The 23,029-nt window shown below is 40.7% G+C and overlaps 1 protein-coding gene across 1 annotated transcript in view; it reads right to left on the bottom strand.

The window, feature by feature from the left end:
• Nucleotides 1–23,029, bottom strand: part of LOC140483673 (calcium/calmodulin-dependent protein kinase type 1-like) — a 190,406-nt gene that overhangs the window by 32,498 nt on the left and 134,879 nt on the right. Inside the window, exon 4 of the mRNA XM_072582040.1 lies at nt 10,132–10,206. Within this exon, the coding sequence (XP_072438141.1) occupies nt 10,132–10,206 (75 nt within the window). The remainder of the gene's footprint in view (nt 1–10,131; nt 10,207–23,029) is intronic.

Genomic DNA, 23,029 nt, shown 5'->3' with positions numbered 1-23,029 from the left:
TTGTTGAGCATTTGGAGAAAGTTTTATTTTGCTAGCAGTTGAATAATATGGCAATGATCAAGGGATGGTGATAGGGACAGAACCAGGTGCCAGGCTAATGTCAGAGGCAATGGGTGCCAACATTCGGGTGATAAATTTAAAAAATGGCAAAGGAAAGGGTTAATGATAAGATTTCACCCAGTCTTTCTTTAGGCAGCTTTCTCTACAAACCAATTGCTCTCACACCTCTCTACAGAGCTAACGGTGGACACTTGAGATACACTTGGAGGTCTTCATCCTAGAAGTGGATGGGACACTAGTACAGATATATATTGACTGAATTGAGGCAGTAGGGATGGAACCATATGAGAGAAAGAGGTATCCAATCCATGGAGTTTAGTAATATGGAGGAGAAAGAGACAGCGCCAAGGGTAACATCATGATGATGACTGATTTGACAGCAAAAAAGAAGAGAGGAATCCAAATGCAGTATATCAACAATATGGAATATTGAACTTGGGGGAATTCAACATAGAAACAGGACCGGGATTGGGAGCATTGAAAGAGTAACACCTTGCGAATGCAGGGGACGTTCAAGAATGAGTGTTAGCAGAAGGAAGTGACAAAGCCGACAGTCCAGATTTGAAATTACAACAATCCACACAATACAAATTTCAGAAGCATTGCAGGAGGAGGTGGAGGTGGGGAATGAGAGAAATCCAGATGGTTAAAATCGTTGGATACAGCACCGTTTAGTGTAGAAGGTGTGAGAAAAAGGAAGGATTTTCAGCAGGAAACTCCCAAGAGAGCTTGAAGGCAGTTAACAAAGATGAGAAAATAATGATGGAGGGCTGCAGCTGAACAAGGTGAAGGTTACAGTGGATTATGTCAAGAATGGGTGGGCGGCACGGTGGCACAGTGGTTAGCACTACAGCATCAGGGTCCCAGGTTCGGTTCCTGTGACTGTCTGTGTGGAATATGCACATTCTCCCAGTGTCTGTGTGGGTTTCCTCCGGTTTCCTCCCACAATCCAAAGGTGTGCAGGTCAGGTGAATTGGCCATGCTAAATTGCCCATAGTGTTAGGTGCATTAGTCAGAGGGAGATGGGTCAGGGTAATTTACTCTTCAGAGGGTCGGTGAGGACTGGTTGGGCTGAAGGGCCTGTTTCCACACTGTAGGGAATCTAATCTAAAAATGAAAGTGAAAGCTCTTCCATTGGTAGAATGGAAATTTTACAGCCATGACCTCTGAGTCATGTTCGATTATAGAATTACCAGGAACATTCCACAAAAGCAAATGGATGTGTACTTTAAAAGAAGAAAATTTTAGTGTCATGAACAAAGAGCAGGTGAATCATGGAGATGTTGTTCAAAGTCTCACCACTGGCACAGTTGTCTGAATGGACTCCTTCTACGCTGATTATTCCTTTGCTTAGAATGTTGATGGTCACATCAAGGATAACAGGAGCCTTATTTACAAAGGAGCAAGGCAAAGTGGAACAGACAGACCCAACAGTCTCCAAGCCTTAAAAGCCAACGGAACGGCGGATTTTGTAAATCAGAAACAAGAACAGAAATTGCTGGAAAAGCTCAGCAGGTCTGGCAGCACCTGTGGAGAGAGGAATCAGAGTTAACGTTCAGAGAAGGGTCACTTGACCTGAAATGTAAACTCTGATTTCTCTCCAAAGGTGCTGTCAGACCTGATGAGCTTTTCCAGCAATTTGTATTTTAGTCTTCAAGTCTTGATTTTTGTAAGGACGCTGAGTACCCATCTTCTCTTTCACATGGACTACACAATGAGGCTTTGTAACCAGCTCCAGTTAAAGACAACAACCATCTGCAATATTCCAAGCCGCTGTTAAATCAGACTCATTACAGCAGCACTCATTCAGTTGAACCAGACAGACTTAATTAAATGATTAAAGGCAGATTAATTGTTTACACCCGATCATAACTTCCATCTCCTCTGGTAATTCAGTTCAGGGCCCTCTTGTTATGCAGTGGTAGTGTCCCTGCCCCTGGACTGGGAGGTCTGGGTTCAAGACCCACCTGTTCCTGAGGTGTGTAGTAATACATCAGAACAGGTTAATTAGGGAATGTCAGTTCAAACCCAAAGTCTCAAAGAGTTTAATTATCGTCGTGAATGAGGGGAAAAAAAGGGCTTCAAATTGATCCATGTCACCAGCAGCAGTGAGACTGGCTACAGAGGTAATGGGATAAACATTATTTTAATAAGCAGTTAGCAATATCATAGTCAACATGCAATGGTTATTAAAGATACCAAAGCTGATGATTACAAAGTGATTTGTTTGGACAGAATTCATCCCACAGATTTAACTTCTACTCATGAAGGAAACAAAAGGTACTTAAAAGAAACATTTCGCCAGCCTCCGCTCCCAGTATGAGGCATTGTCAGTGGCAAGTGTAGGTTGGGAAGTGAGAGCCACAGTTCTGGAAGCCACCTCTGTTGCTGTTGTTGAGGCTGTGTGCTGGAAGGGGATGAGGGTCTTATTCCCATAATGTTTACCCATTTCCATACGGCCGTGTCAGCACTGTCCACTTCCCAGTGACCTGAAACAGGTCAATGGTTCAGCTCCTCCCACAACCTAGCTGACATCTCTCCCCGAAGAGCTTTATGTACTTTGTACATCAGTCATCCTTCTGAAATGAGATGTCAACACCAATTAGAGTTGAACCAGATGTAACTTCCTAGAAGATGGGGGTTTCTGAGTACACTTTTCCACACCATAGATTACCCTGGAATTTCAGTCTGATTTTATGTCTCTCCCAGGAGATTACTGTTTTGCATGGGCTTGAGATTACAGAGTTATAGAGTTGCACAGCACAGAAAGAAATCCTTCAGTCCAACACGTCCATGCCGACCAGATTTCCTAAATGAATCTAGTCCCATTTAAAAGCATTAGGCCCATATCCCTCTAAACCTTTCCTGTTCATATACTCATCCAGTGGCCTTTTAAATGCTGTAATTGAACTTCCCCTGGAAGCTCATTCCACACACACACTGCCCTCCGTGTGAAAAGGTTGCCCCTTAGGTCCCTTTTAAATCTTTCCCCTCTCACCTTAAACCTGTTCCCTCTAATTTTGGACTCCCCATCCCGGGGAAATGACCTTGCCTATTTACTCTATTCATGCACCTCATGATTGTATTAACCTCTATAAGGTCACCCCTTAGCCTCCGATGCTCCAGGGAAAACAGCCCCAGCCTATTCAGCTCAAACACTCCAACCCTGGCATCAACCTTGTAAGCTTTTTCTGAACCCTTTCAAGTTTCACAGCATCCTTCCTCGTATATAGAAGCTTATCAGAATTCGGGGGAGAGACTGAATAAAGAAGAAAATAATTTCCTGTCCATCATTATGCATACATCATGAGGCAGCTCAAATTATTTTACAAACCAGGTGTTTGTGCCACTGGTCAGCAATACATTTTAATTCAGATAAGAAAGGTTAAAAGGCAGCAGCAAATGTATTTAATTATAAGGAGCAACTTCAACTGTAGATTTTTGTTATATCAATCAGCCTGTTCAGGCATGTTATGAGACACCTCAAGAGCAGATGGAACTTGAAGCCTGGCCTCTTGGTCCAGGGGTAGAGACACTACCACTGCACCACAAGACCCTGCAAATTCAATTAGGAATGTCAGACATAACACAGTTATTTTAAGCATCCAGTTCAGAAATGTTATGGCACACCTCCAGGGCAAGTGGAACTTAAACCCAGATCTTTTTTGGCTCTGCTAATTGAAAGCTGTACTTTAGAAAACGAGAGAAAGTTACTACTGAGAGTCAACCTCAGGATCTCCTGTTAACAAGGTAGACATTTTAACACACTAAGCCACAGCATCATTTGATGCAACATTCATTGTATATAGGTCTGAAAGGGTTAATACTGAGGAGTTCCATAAGCACCATCCACTGAAGTGATGTTATTTGGACTTATAAGCAGAAGAGCTAAGGGTCTCATAGGGGCGAGGCCCAATGTCTGGTCCTCCTCAAAGTCTCTGCATCAATGACTAGCAATCAATGTAACTTGCAACTAGTTGCTAATGTGCAATAAACTATACCTTGTTAGTGACAAGAGTGTCTTCTAGCTTTACCATACAGGAATCTAGACCAAACAGTCCGTGCAGCTTTCTACACTTGCAGAACGTGGTGTCAACAACCTTCATCAAGGACATGCAACTGAAAGAGTATAGTGGCTGTAAGCCCTTGCAACTACTTCAACCATGTATCAGCTTGGCCAGCAAAGAGTAATACATATTAGCATTACTAAGTGTAAGCTCAGAAAACAAAAAAAAATGTTATTTAAAAATGATGTGCAAATGAAGCAAGGATGATATGAGGGAAAAATAATTCATACAGCGAGTTGTTAGGGTATGGAGTGCACTGCCTGGAAATATGGTGGAGGCAGGTTCAATTGAGGCATTTAAGAGGGCATTGGATGATTATTTGGATAGAAATGGTGTGCAGAGATATGGGGAAAAGGCAAGAGACTGGCACTAGATAATAGAAACTGTGCAAGCACAATAGGCTGAAAGGCCTCCTCTGCATTGCAACAATTCTGTGATTTTGTGTACAAATACATACAAGAGTAAGGCTGACTATTGCCATTAGCCGAGGGTCACACTTTCACTTTAGCCAGAAAGTTGCAGGCTCAAATTCACTTTAGAATTCAACCACATAACCTGGAGATGGTACACTGGATGGGACCACATGGGGCTGACAGGAGTCTTAGCCACCAGCTGCAGACCCCAGGGTTAGGCCAGGATCACCCCTTTTCAGAAAGCCCACTGCCACTTAAGGCACTTGACAGTTCTGGTTGCTCAGTTATAGGAAGGGCATTATATCATATGAAAGGGTTCAGAAGAGATTTACCAGGATGTTGCTGGGTATTGCAGGTTTGAGTTAAAAAGAAAGGCTGGATAGACTGGGACTTTCTCACTGGAGCGTAGAGGCAACCTGTAGGAGTTTAGATAGAGTTAATGGTAGTTGTTCTTTCTCTAGGATGTGGGATTTCAAGGCTAAGGGGCACATTTTTAAGGTGAGAGGAGAGAGCTTCAAAAAAGACATGAGAGACAAATCTTTTACACAAAGGATGGTTCGCATGTGGAATGAACAAAAACATGAATAGGAGAGGTTTGGAGGGATATCGGCCAGGACCAGACGGGTGGGACTACTTTAGTTTGGGACTATGCTTAGCATGGACTGGTTGGACCAAAGAGTTTGTTTCTGTGCTGTCTGACTCCATGACTCTATGACAAGCCAATAGTGGGCCTTCCCCTCAGATCGAGGACCCCAACACTGACATTCAGCCTGTGGAGCACTGTTAGCTGGCAGCTCTTTTGAACAGCAGTGCCAGTGGGGATGTGGTGGCTGATGCTAGTACAACATCCACCCGAGGCCTAGGATCGTATGATGAGAGGGGAGCTGTCAGCTAGGAGTCATGGGGACAACCATTGGCAGCAAGGGCAGGGGTTTGTCTCACAATGGGACATTCCCTACCCCCTTTAACCCTCACTGCCCTGATGCAACATTCCACATGTTCCCAGCATGGCAACCCCTGCCCTTGACAGGTTTAGTTTTAGTGATGGTAGGATGAAACTTTCAAGTGGGTATTAACTAATTGGGGTTTCTGCAGGCTTTCCCATCATGGACTTAATTTGGAAAACATCATGGTTTCTTGCCAAACACCCTGTTTGTCCAATCAAATGCCCACACCTCAGCCACCAAACTTGCCACACGAGAGGGTGCAAAATCTTGCCCACTGAGAAGGTGCATGACACAGTTAAATGGCTAGTTCTCATGAAATTAGATGCTATGGTTTATCCATTATGTTAGCAGTAAAGATATCATGGTTCAAATGAAGTGAATTCTTGTACATTCCAATAAGTACTCCTTCCTCAATTAATATGATCCAGAAACACAGATTTAGCTCATACTATCTATGTCTTAATATTGTTGCTAATGAAGTTCCACCATTTCCTGAGTTAGAGAGCCTCAACACAGTTTTCGTTATATGCCATCATTACTGAAGCGAGGACCCACAAGCTTCAAGATGCTGCTTTTGTAAGCTCTAATTGAAGATAGCACTGGTGTGGTTACAAAAGCCCAATAAAGAATGTCTTTACTGGGGAAAAATACTTTGCTTGAGTTAGTCCTTGCAGGGTTACAGGAGCTCACTTGATTCAACTTTAGTTCAAGGCTGAAAAGGCTGGTGTTAGGATAAAAGGTTGTAATTTATATTGAAACCTGTCAAAAAACACTCAGAAAACAGCAAAAGTAGCTTAATCTTGATTCAGCTAAGTGACATGGGGTTAATAAGTCAGATGTCATCGCGAGCAGTACAGACTCTCAAACTAGCTGAGGTCAAAGATATCAACTTCCTCCCGTGAGCAGCACACAAGAAGGTGCTACCGACCGAAACTATCCAACCCACACTCTCCAACAACATGAACAAGCAAGAATATGTCTGATCAGAGCTTTCCTAGGTACATTAAGGACTCACATTATTCACATTAATCTCCAAGCAATGTTAATGTTGATCAGCTTCTACCTATATGTGATTTGGTGTGTCAAGTTTTTAAAAGTATCAAATCATCTGATAGTGAGGCATTTACAGTACATCCAGCTCTAAGAAGATCTGATATAATATGCTGTCAGAACCAGATGAGAAAGAGTGAATTACTCCCCTCTTTCCAACTTTCTTGTTGGTTTCAAGTCAGGCTTCTTAGTTTAACATGAGGCTACACTTGGTGTGAGTTGCCTTCAGCAGGGGGTTATACCTGATGCAGCAATGTTTTTCTTATCTCTAACATAAGAAACTGGACATTGGTATTGGGGTATTGAAAAACCCAACAGACATTTATTACAACAAAGTATTCCTTAGGAATATAAGTGTACGATTATGTTACAAGAGGAACATGCTTTCAGTAGAGTGTCATGCTTCAAGCGATCAGAGGTAATATGGAATATGAGATCTTTATACCTTCAGGTCACAGTTTGTGATGCAGTGATAATATCATGAGCAGTTCTCTTAAAAACACAGTAACAGTCTGACTGTGGAACAAAACACAATACCCTTCCCCAATTTAAAATTTAGTTCACTCATTTTTACTGTAGCAATAAGGGGCTAATCACAAGGTTTTCTTGAGTTAATAAAAAATGTGTTTATTACCTGCTAACAACAAAGAAGAACACTAAAGTGCAACATCAAGCACATAGTTTTTGTGTAGTCACTCAATCCTATACTCATACATGGCCACAGGCACAAAGTTAAAAGGATGCAGCAGCTAGTACACAAGCAAGATAAAATAACATACAATATGGAGTCCTCGATTTTGATTTTAGCCCAAGACCTCAATTTATTATGATCAAATAAAGAACTGTGGATGCTGGAAATCCATGCCAAAGGCAGGTCACCGGATTCAAAATGGTAATTCTGTTCTCTTTCCACAGATATTGCCAGACCTGCTGCGTAACTCGAACAATTTCTGATCTTGTATCATTATTGGTTAGTTGGATTCATAGACTTTGAGCAATAACAAGTACCGCAGTAATCCTTTAAGTTCACAGTTTCCTGATGTTTCTTTCCAATCAGAGTTGTAACCAGGTCGTTTTTTCTTTTCAAGAGACAGAAACATCTTGAGCCTGTGTTTAGTTCGACAGTCTAAAATCCCTATCACTTGCTTGGTCAAAAAGCTCCTCGAAAGACAAGCTTGTTCTTTAGTCTTTGTCTTGTTTTCAAGCTTGATAATCACAGGTGAGATTTCATCTCCAGCATGTGCAGATTCTCATAATGGCTCAATCAAAAAGGAGTTGAGGGCCTTTTGGTGGGGGAGATGTGTGTGTGTGTGTGTGTGTGTGTGTGTACTTTATTCTTCTTTGGTAAAACAGGCTAGTCTTTGTTCAACAAACATTAATTTCATATTATTAGCCATCAGGTGATGCCCGTGGTCATTTGAAGTCAATATCTTAGGTCCCTTCTTAAAACTATGTCCCCCTATGAAAGTCTCAGGTATTACATCAACCAATGGAGTTCAAATATCAATAGTCTATCTTCTATATCATCGTGACAATATGTAGTAGTGGCCAAGAAGCTTAAATGACTGCAGAAGAAGAGTTTTGGGGAATGAAACCCCTGACTAAAGTTTCCAAGAATCAATACAATAGCTAACAATAAACTAATAAGAACTAACAGAATCCATATAAAAGGTTTGGATGTCAAGCATGGTCATTGAAAGAGGTGTAAACCTGTAAGAATCTCTCCAATTTCTGCAGCTTGTACCCGACTCTGTGTTTCATGACAGGGGAGGTGGAAAAAAACAACAGGAGAATAGTTGGGGAATTGGTCATGTCTATTCCATGCTCAGTGGTGTAGAGCATGGCTTTGTGTGATCATGACTTCCACTGAAGTCTTCGAAAATATGTAAAAATCGTCGGGAGTGATATAAAGTCAGCCGATTTGCTATAACTTATAATATCGCATAAAGTCAAAATCTACCCAACTTGATAGTGGGTATATGGATTTTACAGTAGGCACAATAATCATTCGCATTTTTAAAATTCATTCACGGGACGTGGGTATCAGTATTTATTCCCCAACTTTAGTTGCCTTTGAGAAGGTATTGGTAAGTTTCTTAAACCACTGCAGTCTATGTGCTGTAGATAGAATCCCAATACTGTTAGGGAGGCAACTCCAGAATTTTGACCCAGTGAAACTGAAGAAATCGTGATAAATTTCTAAGTCAGGGTAGCACAAAACTTGGAGGGGAACTTGTAGGTGATGATGTTCCCATGTATCTTCTGCACTTCTACATTTTTATTGTTTGAGGTTTTGGAAGATGTTGTCTAAGGATCTTTGATAAATCTCTACAGTGCATTTTGCACTTACTGCTACAACCGAGTGTCAGTGGAGGAAGGAATGGACGTGGTGCCAATCAATTAGGTTGCATTGTTCCGGATGATGCTAAGCTTCTTGAGTGTTGTACCCACCCAAACAAATGAAGAATGTTCTATCACACTTCTGACTTGTGTGTTGAAGATGATGGACAGGCTATGGGGACTCAGGAGATGAGTTACTCACTGTAAGATTCGGAACCTCTGACCTGCTCTTGTAGCTGCAGTATTTATATGGGCAGTTTTTGGTAAATGATAACCCCTCCCAAGAGGTTGATAGCGGCTGATTCAGTGGTGCTAATACCATGAAATGGCAAGGGGCGATGGTCAGATTCCCTCTTGTTGGAAGTGGTCATTGCCTGCCACTCATGTGGTGCAAATATTATACAATGTTATACATCCCAGATAAATTTACCAAAACCACACTTGTGAGGGTCCACCACACCATCTCATCCACACACACCACCACCAAATCTGTAGACAAATGTGTTCACAAGGTTGGTGGGGAGGGAGGCAGGAGAAAGTATACTCATTTGTAACATTTAAGACAGTTTTCTGTTCTTGGAAACAGTTTGGGGAGCACATTGAATTAGATGGAAAGACCTTCAGCTCTTTGTTAAAAAAAGTTATATTGAAAGTACAAGCTGTGAATACAGAAAGCATTGAAAGTCTTTCCCTTATACAAAAACATAGAATGATTCCCATCATTGTTAGCCTAATTATATAGTCAGCAGCACTGTAATCAACCATCATAGAAACCTGTTTTCAATATGTGCACTGTAAAATGTCTTTCAAATACAAGCACTTTATTAATATGAGTAAGATAGAAAAAAAAATGTATTAATGAGTCAGAGCCTTATTCAGCTTTACAGCATGTTTCAAACTTATCTTCACCTGACAATATAATCTAGTTTAAATAAATTATTTAAAATATATACCAAGCATTGTTCATTATTGATTCTGAAGTTATTTTCCACTCTATCCTGGGAAAGATTGGTACTTTCAATAACACTGGAAAGATTTATATGACTGGGTCAATACACAATAAAAAGCTTGCATTGGATGAATCATTAGAGCTGCATCTCTCAGTCCATGCAGAATTGATACATAGCACTGGGGAAACATTTAGAGCAGTGATACTAGGTTCATGTACAGCACTGAAAGTGCAACTGCATTTCGTAGATGGATAGTCACAATGAATTACTATGCAGAGGTGTGAAATGTGCAATCAATACTTACAGTTGCATCACCAAGTAAAGATGTGTTGGACTTTCATAAATATCTTCCAGTGACACAATGTTTGGATGTTTGATTCTGAAAGAAACAATCAAATTTAATTAGGGTTACTCCTTTGTGCTGACTCTAAAGTCAAAGTTAAAACATCAATGTGAACTCCCCACACACTCATGAATTACAAGCAGTGAAGCAATTGCCTCCACATCATAATTAGTGCATTTGTTGTAAAAGAATTGGCAAAGCTGAGGTCACAAGGGACACCCTCTTTGTAAGTTTGCCAGGAGCAAGGTTCAAGCTTAAGTAGTCCAGGATTCCACCAGAAGGTCACTAACTAACAGTCCAATACCTGCTCATTATCATGAGTTACTTCCGTCATATTTGGAGCATTTTATTACTCTTTTATTACTCATATTTTCTTAATCTTCTTCCTGCATAGTCTATCAAATCCGGAAGATTGCTGTTCTTCCTGCTGTGTGGATGATGCTGCTCAAACAAAAAGAGTCATTTTATTTAATATCACTGCTGATTTTATAATTGCTACATTTTCTATTTACGTCATTAGAGATCAAACAGCCCATTGGCAATTCTGAAGAAGTCAGCAATGAAGGAGTTAAAATATATATCTTTTCACAGCAAATAAACAGCGTGCCACACTGACTCACAGACCCTGCAGCTTATATCATCTGATTTCTGACACCTTCCCACACACAAGGTAGTTCACAATTATGATCATTACGAGCACAGCAGAATCAGAATTGAGACTAATCTTTGAATGTAAACAACTTTGAACAGACAAGTTTCCCTTTGGCATTAGGTAAGGCTGTTACTAAGGCTATTTGATTATCAGGGATCAAGAAAGTGGAAGCAGAAAATGTTTAAAATTTTCCTTACTGTGCAATTGATTCAAAAAGCATCACAAACCTCTTCCTCTTTTAAAGGCGATGTTGTGTCTTCAGCACTTCAGCAATGCACAGTGGAAAGAATAGCTCACAACTTACACATTAATTCAATGGTCACTGGCTTGCCAGCACAGGGGTAAATTTAGACAGCATCAGGAAACCCTGTAACACAGTGAAAATCTTGGGCAAGTTAAGGTAGACTCTGTTGTATAGGTTTGTCAGTGAAAGGCAATTTAAATGCCTGTTTAAGATAACAGATTCAGCACCAACAACACAAGATTCATTAGTCGCAGTCAAACTACCTCAGCATTTTTATACTCAGGTGACGTAACATAACAGGCAGAACAACATTTTCGTGGAAATTCTTCAAAGCTATTCCAATTTTGAACACTGACGCCAGACACAAATTTTAAAAAAAGATCAGGGCCATATATATTGCCAGTTTTTGCTCAGAAGATAATTTGTGATCAAAAGCATCGATCTTCCCATCATTAATTCCTTCATTCTTCACACCATAACCATTGCAGAGATGGGCTCAGCAACACAACATAGTTATTTCTGGTAAAAAAGAATCTCTCAACCTTGGCCATCCCTTCATTACTGACTTCTTCAGAATTGCCAGTGGGCTCTTTAGTCTCTAATGACGTAAATAGAAAACGATGTGAGACACACTCAAACAATGTTACAATCAAATTCAAGTATTAAAGAAACCAGTTGTGGATGGACAACACAACGACTCAACTGCTCCATGCTGTATGCCTTTACACCCAATTTCATTGGGTCTTGTGCAGTTCATTGTAAAATTGTGATCGTTTACCATCACCTGAAAACTTGCATCTTTATTCTAACTGCAGCCCCCCACCACCGCGCCCCCCCCCCCGACTCCATTGAATCACAAGACTCACTCACATCCAGCATTACTCAGGTTTATCTCAAACAGTGTATAGATATAAGCATTTATTGAGTAATTCGCTGGGTCAAAATCCTGGATTACCCTCCCTAAAGATCAAACCAAAGCAGGTGAATGGTGGCGGTTCAAGAAGGCAGCTCACCACCATCTTCTGAAGGGGTAATTAGGGATGGGCAATAAATGCTTCCCAGCCAGAAATGCCCACATCCCATGAGTGAAGAAGAAAAAAAATTACAGTGCATGCCTGGTGAAGGAGTTAATTTAGTAAAATTTGAACCTGTCTCAATGACAACCCCAAGAGATGAAAAAAATTGAACAGTTCCTTTTGTAAAGCAGCTTTTACATCCTTGTAATGTTTCAAACCGTTTTGCACACAATGATTTACTTTAGTCACTGTTGCTTTCTAGGCAAATACAGTTGTTAATTTGTAAGTGGCAAAATTCCCCAAACATCAGATGAGTAACCTGTCAATCAGCTTTTAGTGGTGCTGGGAGAAGGACAAATATTGGTTCAGATACCAGAATTTCCTGTTCATCTTCAAACACTGTCATGGGATTAATTGTCATTCATTCACTCATTCAGCCAAAAGACTTATTTTACAAATCATCTGAATCATTTTTAACAACATAGGAATACTCCATTCCACACCGAAATGTCAGCCTAGGGTATGTGCTTAAGTTGCAAAGTAAGGCATTAATCCGCAACTCTGTACAAGTGATGACAATGTTACATGAAGCCAAACTGATTTCATGTCATCATGAGACTCTCAATTCCAGGTTTTATAAAATTCAAATCTCACCATTTACTATGGCGGGATTCAAATCTGGGTCCTCAGAACATTATGTGGATTTCTAGATTAATAGTCTAGCAATAATACTACTAAGCCATTGCCTTCCCAAAATCATCAGGATTTGAGTTACAGAACTAGAATGCTGAGGAGACAAGAGTGTGCTGAAGGTAAGGGATACAGGACTGAAGCAAAAGATGGGACTAGATGGTAAGTGAGTTTAAAATTAGAACAATAAATCAAAGACCTCAAGTTATGGGAGGTCAAATGTAATGAGGATTAAGGCAAAAACCAATGCGTATAAATCCACGGTGGTACACAAATTTTGCCCTGATGACCACTGCTGGCACCTTGTGGTCTTTGCCACTTCTAACAGTGTGTGATACAAGGTGAGGGTTGCTTGAAGTAACTTGTTACCACCAATCCTTGTTTGGCTTTTAAGCAAACTCAGAACGCTGGAGAAACTCAGCAAGTCTGGCAGCATCTATAGATAGAGAAAGAGTTAACATTGCGAGACTGGTATGACTCAGTGCTGGCAAATAGGACTAGTAAAGGTTGGGATATCTGGTCGGCATGGACAAGTTGGACCGAAGGGTCTGTTTCGATGCTGTACATCTCTATGACACTTCTTCAGAACACTCCTTGACTTTGTTCTGACTTGGGCCTATCAACTGGTAGAGGCCACACCATTATACTGTTTCTCAGAAGAAGCACTATTGTTAAATAACAAGGAGGATTATAGCAATAAGTACAATTAGATTTGGTCAGGAATAATTACTAGGATCTTATGGAACTGGTCCAGGTACATCTGCTCCCTCAGAAAGCTCTGTCTCCACCCACAGACTGCATGTGACATCAATAGAATGGATGGACCAATGAAACATGAACTTTAATCCTTTCAGAACAATTACCTTGTACAACATGCATGGCAAAATCCAACCAGGATAAGGTTTATGAAGGGTGGAGGGTGAGAAACCAAGGCAAACATTGAGCAAGCAAGTTGAAAGTGACAAAGAGTGTCCACCATCATAGAATGGCACAGCTGTCAGAGAAGATCCCTCAAATGGGACCATGGCAGGGTGGTCCAGTGCTTGGCATGGTGATTCAGTGGTTAGTACAGTTGCCTTATAGTACTAAGGACCCAGGCCCAATTCCATTTTTGGGCGATAGTCTATATGGAGTTTGCACATTTTCCCCATGTTTATGTGGTTTTCTGCCCGGTGCTCCGGTTTCCTCTTACAGTCCAAAGGTGTGCAGGTTAGGTGGATTGGCCATGCCAGATTGTCCATTGTATCCAGGGATGTGCACGCTAGCTGGATTAGCCATGGGAAATGTAGGGTTACAGGGATAGGGTAAGAGGGTTGGCCTGGGTGCAATGCTCTTTGGAGGGTCAATGTGGACTCAATGTGCTGAGTGATCTGCTTCCACACTGTAGGGATTCTACGATTCTAAGGACCATATTGCATTTCAATGTGGCATTAATGATAATTCACACTAACACACGTTGATCTCCATTTAAGCCATAAACAATTGTTATGTTGCGACGAATGCCATTTCATCAAGCAGTTGGTGTAAGTTTACATATATAAGTTTATAAGAGTAAAAATTACCACTTTATGATAGTTATATGCACACAGCTTTTACATTTAATAGGCAATAAGAAACCTCTGACTATAGACAACTAGTGCACAACAGCCAACAATGCTCACCTACAACAGTGATGGCAGTATGTACAGCAGGACAAAATGCTGCTACAGAAACCTACAACATCTAGAGTCAACATCCATCAAGAAACTAACAACCTTCAAACCTAAGGGAGCACAGTTCACTTAAGAAGGAAGAGTTTTACTGAAAGTAATTTTGTAGAAGGTTTCAGAACTGTGAGACTACTTGAAGTTTGTTTTTACACTTTCCAGAGAAGGAAGCTAGGGTCGTTTCGGGTACAAGGCGAAATTCATAAGTCTTGCTGCTTGAAGGACCATTTTTTCTCTTTGAAACTGAAGCCTCCCAGGTGCCAGAGTTTGGACATCTGTAAGCTGCACAAGTCCCTCATGTCAGGAAGCAGCTACACTGCCATAATTGCAAAGTCAAAAGTTAAAGAAACTTCAGTTAATATTCTGGAAACATGACTCTTCCCAATATGGATATGTCCTAGGTCACATCATCAGGTGGTGAGATCACCCATGATTCAGTTGAAGTAAAGTACACAACCCTCAAGGTCATCGGTCAAACAGACTAAACTAATTTGGTTAATCATTACAAACGTCAGGATGGACTATGAGTTTTCAGAACCTGTGATTGAAGCGTCAAAAGTAAAGTTCTTTGAACAGTTAAGGATTTTTGTAATCCAAATTTCAAAGAAGAGATAACTTCACTAAAGTGTTATAATAATTACAAATTGTAGTTCAATGCAAATCTCCCTGTCAGTGTTCTGACTAAAGTAGTCAGGGTACTGTTTACTCAGGATGTCTCAAAATTAAATTCACAACCTATTATAAAGATAATCTATCTTGAATGCACCACATAGTGACATTCTTTAAGTACCTGAGCCATTACACAGATGTTCCGGCTGCTTTTCCATTCTGCTAATATACCACAACAATGTTCCACATTAAAAAGCATGCCAAGATTTACAATCTTCATTTTACACCTTAAAGAGGCTGCTCCTAGGCTTAAGGTACACTTTTCTTCCAAGGTGGTCATTGTTTTTGTATTCCAAGCACAGGGTCAGATATCATCAGAAAATGCACTGCTTCAGGAAATCTACTAGGCAAGGTCCAGAATGCACAAGACTGCCTTGGAAGGTTTCTCAAGCAGTGATATGGTTATCTGTGATGTAATGTGAGCATCAATGTCCGGGCCAATAGTTACTGCCCACCCCAAAGTGCTCAAGGAAGTAGTAGTGAGCTGCTACTTGATTTGCTGCACTCCGTGCATTGTAGGGACACCCATAATGCTGTTAGGGAGTGAGTTCCAGGTTCTTGATCCAGTGACAGTGAATGAACAGCAATATCATTCCAAGTTAGAATGGTGTGTGGCTTCAAGGAAAACTGGCTGGTGACGGTGGTTCCATACAACCACTGTCCTTCTAAGTGAAACAAGTGATTTGGAAGATGCTGTTGGAGGAGCCAAAGCAGGTTCCTGAAGTGCATTTTGTGGATGGTACATGTTGTTACCACAATGCAGTAGGGATCCAAACATCATTGTGTACGCTGATGGGTAAGTTGCTAATTCAGCAGACTGTGGTGTCCTGGATGGTGTTACTGAAGATTTTTTTGAAACTGCACTCATTCGGGCAAACGGAGAGTATTTTACCACAATTTTGTCTTGTGGGTGGAGAATAGACTTTAGGGATCAAGTGATGAGTGAGATTACTCACCACAGAATTCACAGCTTCGAACTTGTTATTGTAGCTACACCAATCATATAACTCATTCAGTTAAGTTTCTAGTCCATCGTAAATTCCAGGATATTGATGTTGGGAGATCCAGAAGTAGTCTTACTACTCAATGTCGAGGGAAGATGGTCTGATTCTTTTTTAAGATGGTCATTGCCTAGCACTTGTGTGGCATGAATGTTACTTACTACTTGTCAGCTGAAGTTGCATATTCATCAGGTCGGTATAAAGACACAGACTGCTTCAGTATCTGAAGAGTCATAAATGGTGTTGAACGTTGTGCAATCGTGAGTGAACTTCCCCACTTCTGACTTTACAATGGAGGGCAGGTCATTAGTAAAATAGTTGAATATGACTGGGTCTTGAACATTATTTTGATCTGCAGTAACATCTGAAGATGGAGACTTCCAATAATTTCAACTGTCTTAGGATCTTAGAGATGTAAAGCATGGAAATAGACCCTTAGGTTCAACTCGTCCATGCTGACCAGATATCCCAAATTAGTCTAGTCCATTTGCCAGCAGTTGGCCCATATCCGTCTAAACTCCTCAGTGTTTGGTATGACTTCAACCAGCAGATTTCTTGATTTTGCTTGAGCTCCTTTAATTCCATATATAGGCAAATATTGCTTTGATATTAAATGCAGCCACTCTCACCTGGATTTTTAGGTTATTTGCCCATGTTTTGACAACAAACTTAATGAAGTCTAGAGTAGAATGTCCCTGGCTGAACCCAAAATGAGTATCAGTGAACAAGTACTTACTCAATAAGTACTACTTGAAATCACTTTAAATGACAAGTCCCAGCACTTTTACTGTGATGATGAAGTGATAACTAGCCAGATTGGATTTGTTTCTGCTTTCTGTGGACAAGAGATAGCTGGGATTATTTTCCCACATTGTCAGGTAGATGCCAATGTAGTAACGGCACATGAACAGCTTGGCAAGGGTGAAAATAGTTCTGGAGCAAGTCTTCAGTCCTCCAAGCTATTATTCATTAACTGGCACCAATGGGGATGCACTAAACACCGCCAATCTCCAGCCTAATACAAAATAGAAAAGTAGCTTAACTAATGGAAAATCTATGATATAATTACATCGTAACTTCCATTCTAAATGAAGTACTGTATTGATTTATATGCAAATGTTATACTCAAATTACTTATAACCCTTATAACTGGTTTTCTGTGCTCAGTTTTATTAGTTCTTGAAACTAAGATTTACTTTTGCACAGATGCAATAGAAATTTATGCTTTAAATATATTCCAAAGTCTTTCAAGCAGTTAATCTCATAATTAGATCTTCTTACTATAGAGGTTCACAGGGTGATTGACTGGATTTGTCTTTTAAGTAGGACAAAACATTGTTTTTTTCAACAGATGAGAATGCTACCATTTATACCCGGCCTCCAATTATAGTTCAACACAAGTGAACTAACAGGAAAAAAATTGTTTTTTGTTGTTTAGTATCATTGCCATTAACAGTTGATATTTGGTGTCCTTATATGGAATGCTATGAATACATCTTTGTCTTTACTGGTATGTCTCATTCGAAATATTCCTTCACTTCTATTTCAAATTGCTACAAATGATTCCATATCATAATCTTGTTTAGTGGTAATTCTAATTAAATGATGATGAGTTAATAACTGGCTAATGGTCAACCTACATTGTCTTTTGCCAAAATCTAGGGAAAGTTTAGGTCTGTGCTATATACCCTCATCCACTCATTTTCTCTTGCTACTTTATCCTTGATGAAACAAGTTTCTCCATGGCTCATTCTTTGATTACTGACTATTGCTTTATTGGCTTTATTGCTTACACCACAGATTATTGTCTTGCTCTTTTTGTTTTACCTGCTTTAGTACTGATTTATTTACGGTCAGATGTCCTTCCAATAACAGCCAAAGAATGTCAGCATTTCACAATGCTCCTGAAAATGCCAATCATCCAGATAAGTTACCACATCCACTGCACCACAAAAGCCCATGAACTTCCTGATGCAATCCTGAATTTGCTTTATAGTTTCAGCCTGTGTTCCCTCATCTGACAGTCAAAATTGAAAGTAATCACAGTTAAAGCCAAGGAAACAATCTAAGATCAGCACTGAAAAGACCAATAAGAGGTTTTAACTATATAAGTGTTAACTTTCCCTCATACTGAGCACAGGAGGGAACAACTGGTTAGAAGGATCATGGGCCTCCTCCAAAATCTATCAAAGGCTTCTTTGATTGCAATGAACATAAAGAAATCCAGAGAACTCCATAACAATTCTATGCAATTCGCCCCATCATTCTTTCCTATCCATACATTCCCTGGAGATGCTCAACACTGAGATATTAATAGGTTGCAGTCAAAACGATCAGACTAGGTGAACTATAACGCAACATCAGTTTTCAGCACTTTAGGTCGAATAGACTTTGGTGTACCTGGAAATGAATCAATACAAATCTGACCTTTTCTAACAAACAATTATCATATGAATCACTGATCTCTGTACTATTCAATTTGAGGTTTTAATAGAAAAATAATTTTTAAAATGAGATTCTGCATAAAAACAACCAGATTAGCAGCCTGCATATCCCAGTAAAAAACTGGACACCAATTTAATCACAGCTTCCTTACAGAATAAAATAAATCACACTATTGTAGATAACAATTCAAATGAAAACTAACTCAATTCAAGATTCAGGTTCTGGTTATTATTCATACACATATCAGGAGGATTTTGAAATGTATTGAGTTGTGGAGGAAGAAACTAATTAGACACATGCAGAGACCACCTTTATTATTCAATACCAAACAGCATATCTCAAGGATTCTGAACCAGTTCATTGATTAAATTCATAAGTTGAGTTTCTGGGTGTTGCAACCACAGAGGGAATCTGAGATGATTTAAAACGCTAACATTCCAGGGGTTGGAACATATGGGCAACCTGATCCCAGGCTGTGCCAAGCCAAAATTAATGCTGAGGGCCCTTATAACTTTCAGAATTTATTTTAAAATGCAATTGTAAAGTAGACATAATGTACAGAAGTGCAGCTGAGAGAATGAGAGCTGCACGTCAAAATGAAAATGTATACCAGAGTCAGTGTGTGTGGTTAGTTTTATCCAGCATAGGAACTGGGAGACCCAGCAGAGTTCACTGTATTGGTTACCAGGCAGATCACCTTTATACCATAGTTGGTGGCTCAACATAATGTTACAGATAGAAAGTCATGCATGAACAGAGCGTTCTTGTTGCAAAGCTAACTTGACACTACGTAGCCAATTCTTTACCATAATTGACAAAATATTCATCTCCATTAGACTTGCCAACAGTTGCCTGGCAATGTTAGGAATCTATGTGCCTTTTCCTACCTTCTTATAAACAGCCAGAGCCGAGAGGAAAACAACCCCACTAAATGGTAATGGCACCTGCTGCAGTCATATTTTGCCATTTTAATAATCTGTGTTGCTTGAATACCTACAGCTCTGTCCAACCAGGTATTCTGGCCCAGCATTTAACATCTGCCAAAACCACCATCTCACCATTCATTCCGTTACATCTTGACAATCTGCCATAATGGCTCAGTGGAGAAAGTGAGGACTGCAGATGCTGGAGATCAGAGCTGAAAATGTGTTGCTGGAAAAGCACAGCAGGTCAGGCAGCATCCAAGGAACAGGAGAATCGACGTTTCGGGCATGAGCCCTTCTTTAGGAAAGGCTCAGTGGTTAGCACTGCTGCCTCACAGTGTCAGGGACCCGAGTTTGATTCCACCCTCAGGCAATTGTTTATGTGGAGTTTACACATTCTCAGTGTGGGTTTCCTCCAGGTGCTCCAGTTTCCTTCCACAATCCAAATGAGTATATGGATTAGCCATGCTAAATTGTCCATAGTGTCCAGGGATGTGTAAGTTAGGTGTATTAGTCTTGGGATATGCAGGCTTACAGAGGAGATGGGTCTGGTGGGATGCTCTTTGGAGGTTTGGTGTAGACTCAATGGGCTGAATGGCCTGCTGCATGCTGTAGGGATTCAATGCTTCAGAAAGAGACTGAATGGTGCATTGGAAAAGACAAGTCAGAGCAGTAATATAAAGGCAGTGAAGAGCAAGAGAAAACTCTTTATTTGATTTTTCTAATTACTGTTATTTTTCCTTTCCATAGTTTCCCGTGACCAAAAGTAGATACTGCAGCACAAACATTTCAGATCAGAGACAAGTGAGAAATTTAACGTGTGAATCCATGCTCCAAAGGAGTATAACTGAGTAGTGGTTACATTATTGGACTAATTTTTTTCACTAACAGTCGGTACTAACAATCCAAGGAATGCGAGTATGTGGAAGTTTGAGAAATTCAATTCAATTGCTTGCAAAGTTTGAAGCCCTGTGATTCATCATCATCATCGGTGGTCCTTCGCAGATGAGGATGACACTCTTCCACTCTCAGGTTGAGTCCGTACATGGCTGTACAGACCAATGTGGCTACTGCAGGCTCGATTACACTTGGGACAGGTGGTGGTTGAGAGAAGGGGTGAGGGGCCATTGGTGTGGCAGCGAATTCCTTACGCTGTTTGCACCTGGCTTTCACTTTTTCCCCGATGGCAAGTCTCGAGGTATTTCGATGCTTTCCCAGATGCTCTTCCTCCGCTTTGGATGGTTTTGGGCCAGGTGTCTGTGGGAATGCCACACTTTACCAGTGAGGCCTTGTGGGTATCCCTGAAGCACTTCCTCTGTCCACCTGGGGCTTGCCTGCCATTTCGGAACTGGGAGTAGAGCACCTGTTTGGAGATTCTCATGTCAGTCTTGGGGATGATGTGCCCGGCCCATCACAGCCGATGGGGGGAGGTTTCAGTGCCTCAATGTTGGGATGTTGGCCTAGTCGAGGATGCTGGTGTTAGTGCGTATGTCTTCCCAGTGGATTTGCAGGATTTTGCACAGGCAGCAATGGTGGGACTGCTCCAGTGCCTTGAGAGATCTGCTGTGGACGGTCCACATCTCAGAGCCATATAGGAGGATGGGAACCACCACAGCTCTGTAAACCATGATCTTGATGTTGGATCTGACGTTGTTGTCCTCGAACACTCTTTTATGTGGCTGAATGCTGTGCTAGCATAGTGGAGGTAGTGCTGGATCTCTTCATCAATAGCTGCTTTGGCCAAGAGGACACTCCCAAGGTATTGGAAGTGGTCAACATTCTCTAAGGTCTCCCCATGGACCTTGATGATTGGGGGGTTGCTCCAGGCCAGGTTGGTGGTGGACCTTTACAGGTGTAATTAAAGGAGTAGTGATTGCATGGATGCAAAACTAGCTATGGGGTAGAAACAAGAGTTAATTGTGAACCATTGCTTGAAACGACTTTGGGATGACGAGTTTACTGGATAGTAGAACCAGTGATGTCCTCTTCAAATGCAACGATTATTACCTTACCAAGGTGGAATCTTCCATCCTTACAACAATGCCATAATGTTGAGGATGATGAGTCGGAGTATATGAGAATATTTACCTCACCAGAACATTTACCTTTGCCCTTCTCACACCTTGTCCACTCCAACCAACATCTTTACACAAGACTGACATTTAGTCAGATGGCAACTTAAAGTGAAAACTGCTCAAATAAAAGGGCACAGACTGCAATCTTAGTGATAAACAGCAGAGGAAAGCACAGCTCAAAGAGCAAAGCTGCACTTACCTGACAGAGCCTGTCTGCTGTAGCTCTATCTGCTGTTATCTTGAAGCCAGGGTGCACATATATATATATACACACACTGCTTTTACAGATGCAGCTCAAGGAACACATCAATAGCAATGCAAATCTCTCTTTAAATGGCTTGACCAACAACCTTTCATTCTTTCTAGGACTGTAAACTTGGGACTTTGCGCAGACAAATCTTCATAATGTGCAACGATGCAAAGCTACTGTCACTGGATTTAGTTTTTACAGTGTAATTATAATATAATCCTGGTGAGTTTACATATAACATAAGCACTGAGCCTTCCATTTCTGAGCTCAGATTAAAGCAACTGAAATCCATTTGGGAAGTAAATACTGAAAAGTAACTACAATTAGGTCTTTGGGCCAAAGGCAAATATTGCTACAGATACAAAGTTAGCAGGACAAAATGGACAATTAGCAGTTTCATAAGTGTAATTTTAATTTTCTATTCTCTAGGAATCCAGGTTGGTCAGAAATAGCATTAATGGTTGAATAAACTAGACAAAACATGATACTCATTCAGTGGATCAAGATTAAAGAACAACTGAATCAAACTGCATATGAAGAGGCCAGCTGGCTTGTCACACTTAAGCTGCCTTTTTGTAACTGTTGTCTAAGGAGTTCCATTACCCTTTTCTTTCCTCTAAAACTGTAAACCTTTCCTTTCAAGTAGACATCAAATGCCCTTTTCGAGTGGTCCTATTGAATCTCCTTTCACCAGAATGGAACCCTGATTGGAAGCTGGATCTCAACCAACTTTGAGGTTTGACTTTGTGAATGCGCTCATAAGTTATCAGAGATGGTCCACATTCCGAACCTTACAGATAATCTTTCCAGCTCTGCATTTGTGTGGGAGTTGTGTTCAGATCTGACTGCGACAAAATGATGCCAGGGATCTGACCTGACCTGAAGGATATCGTGTCTCAACGCTGACCCAAGGACTAAAAGAAAAGATCATTTGAGACTGGGTTATTTCAGCTAAGTTCAAAATATATTGTACAAATAATACTTCAGATAATTTGTATTGGCCCAGTGATGATACTTCACATTAGGAACAGCTTTGCTCTGGGGACAATAGGATTCTCTATATACCTGCGGCAGGCTCAGACCTTTCCCCAATTATACTTAATACAGGACAATTCATCATAAAGGACTTTGCTGTGGCCTGGATCTCTGCTCATGTCTGAAGCATGCCATTGCTCCCAGCTCTGCAAA

Source organism: Chiloscyllium punctatum, chromosome 12, assembly GCF_047496795.1.
Source record: "Chiloscyllium punctatum isolate Juve2018m chromosome 12, sChiPun1.3, whole genome shotgun sequence".
Lineage (NCBI taxonomy): Eukaryota > Metazoa > Chordata > Chondrichthyes > Orectolobiformes > Hemiscylliidae > Chiloscyllium > Chiloscyllium punctatum.
The sequence above is the reverse complement of the archived record's forward strand: the minus strand, read 5'-3'. Positions and strand labels throughout refer to the sequence as shown.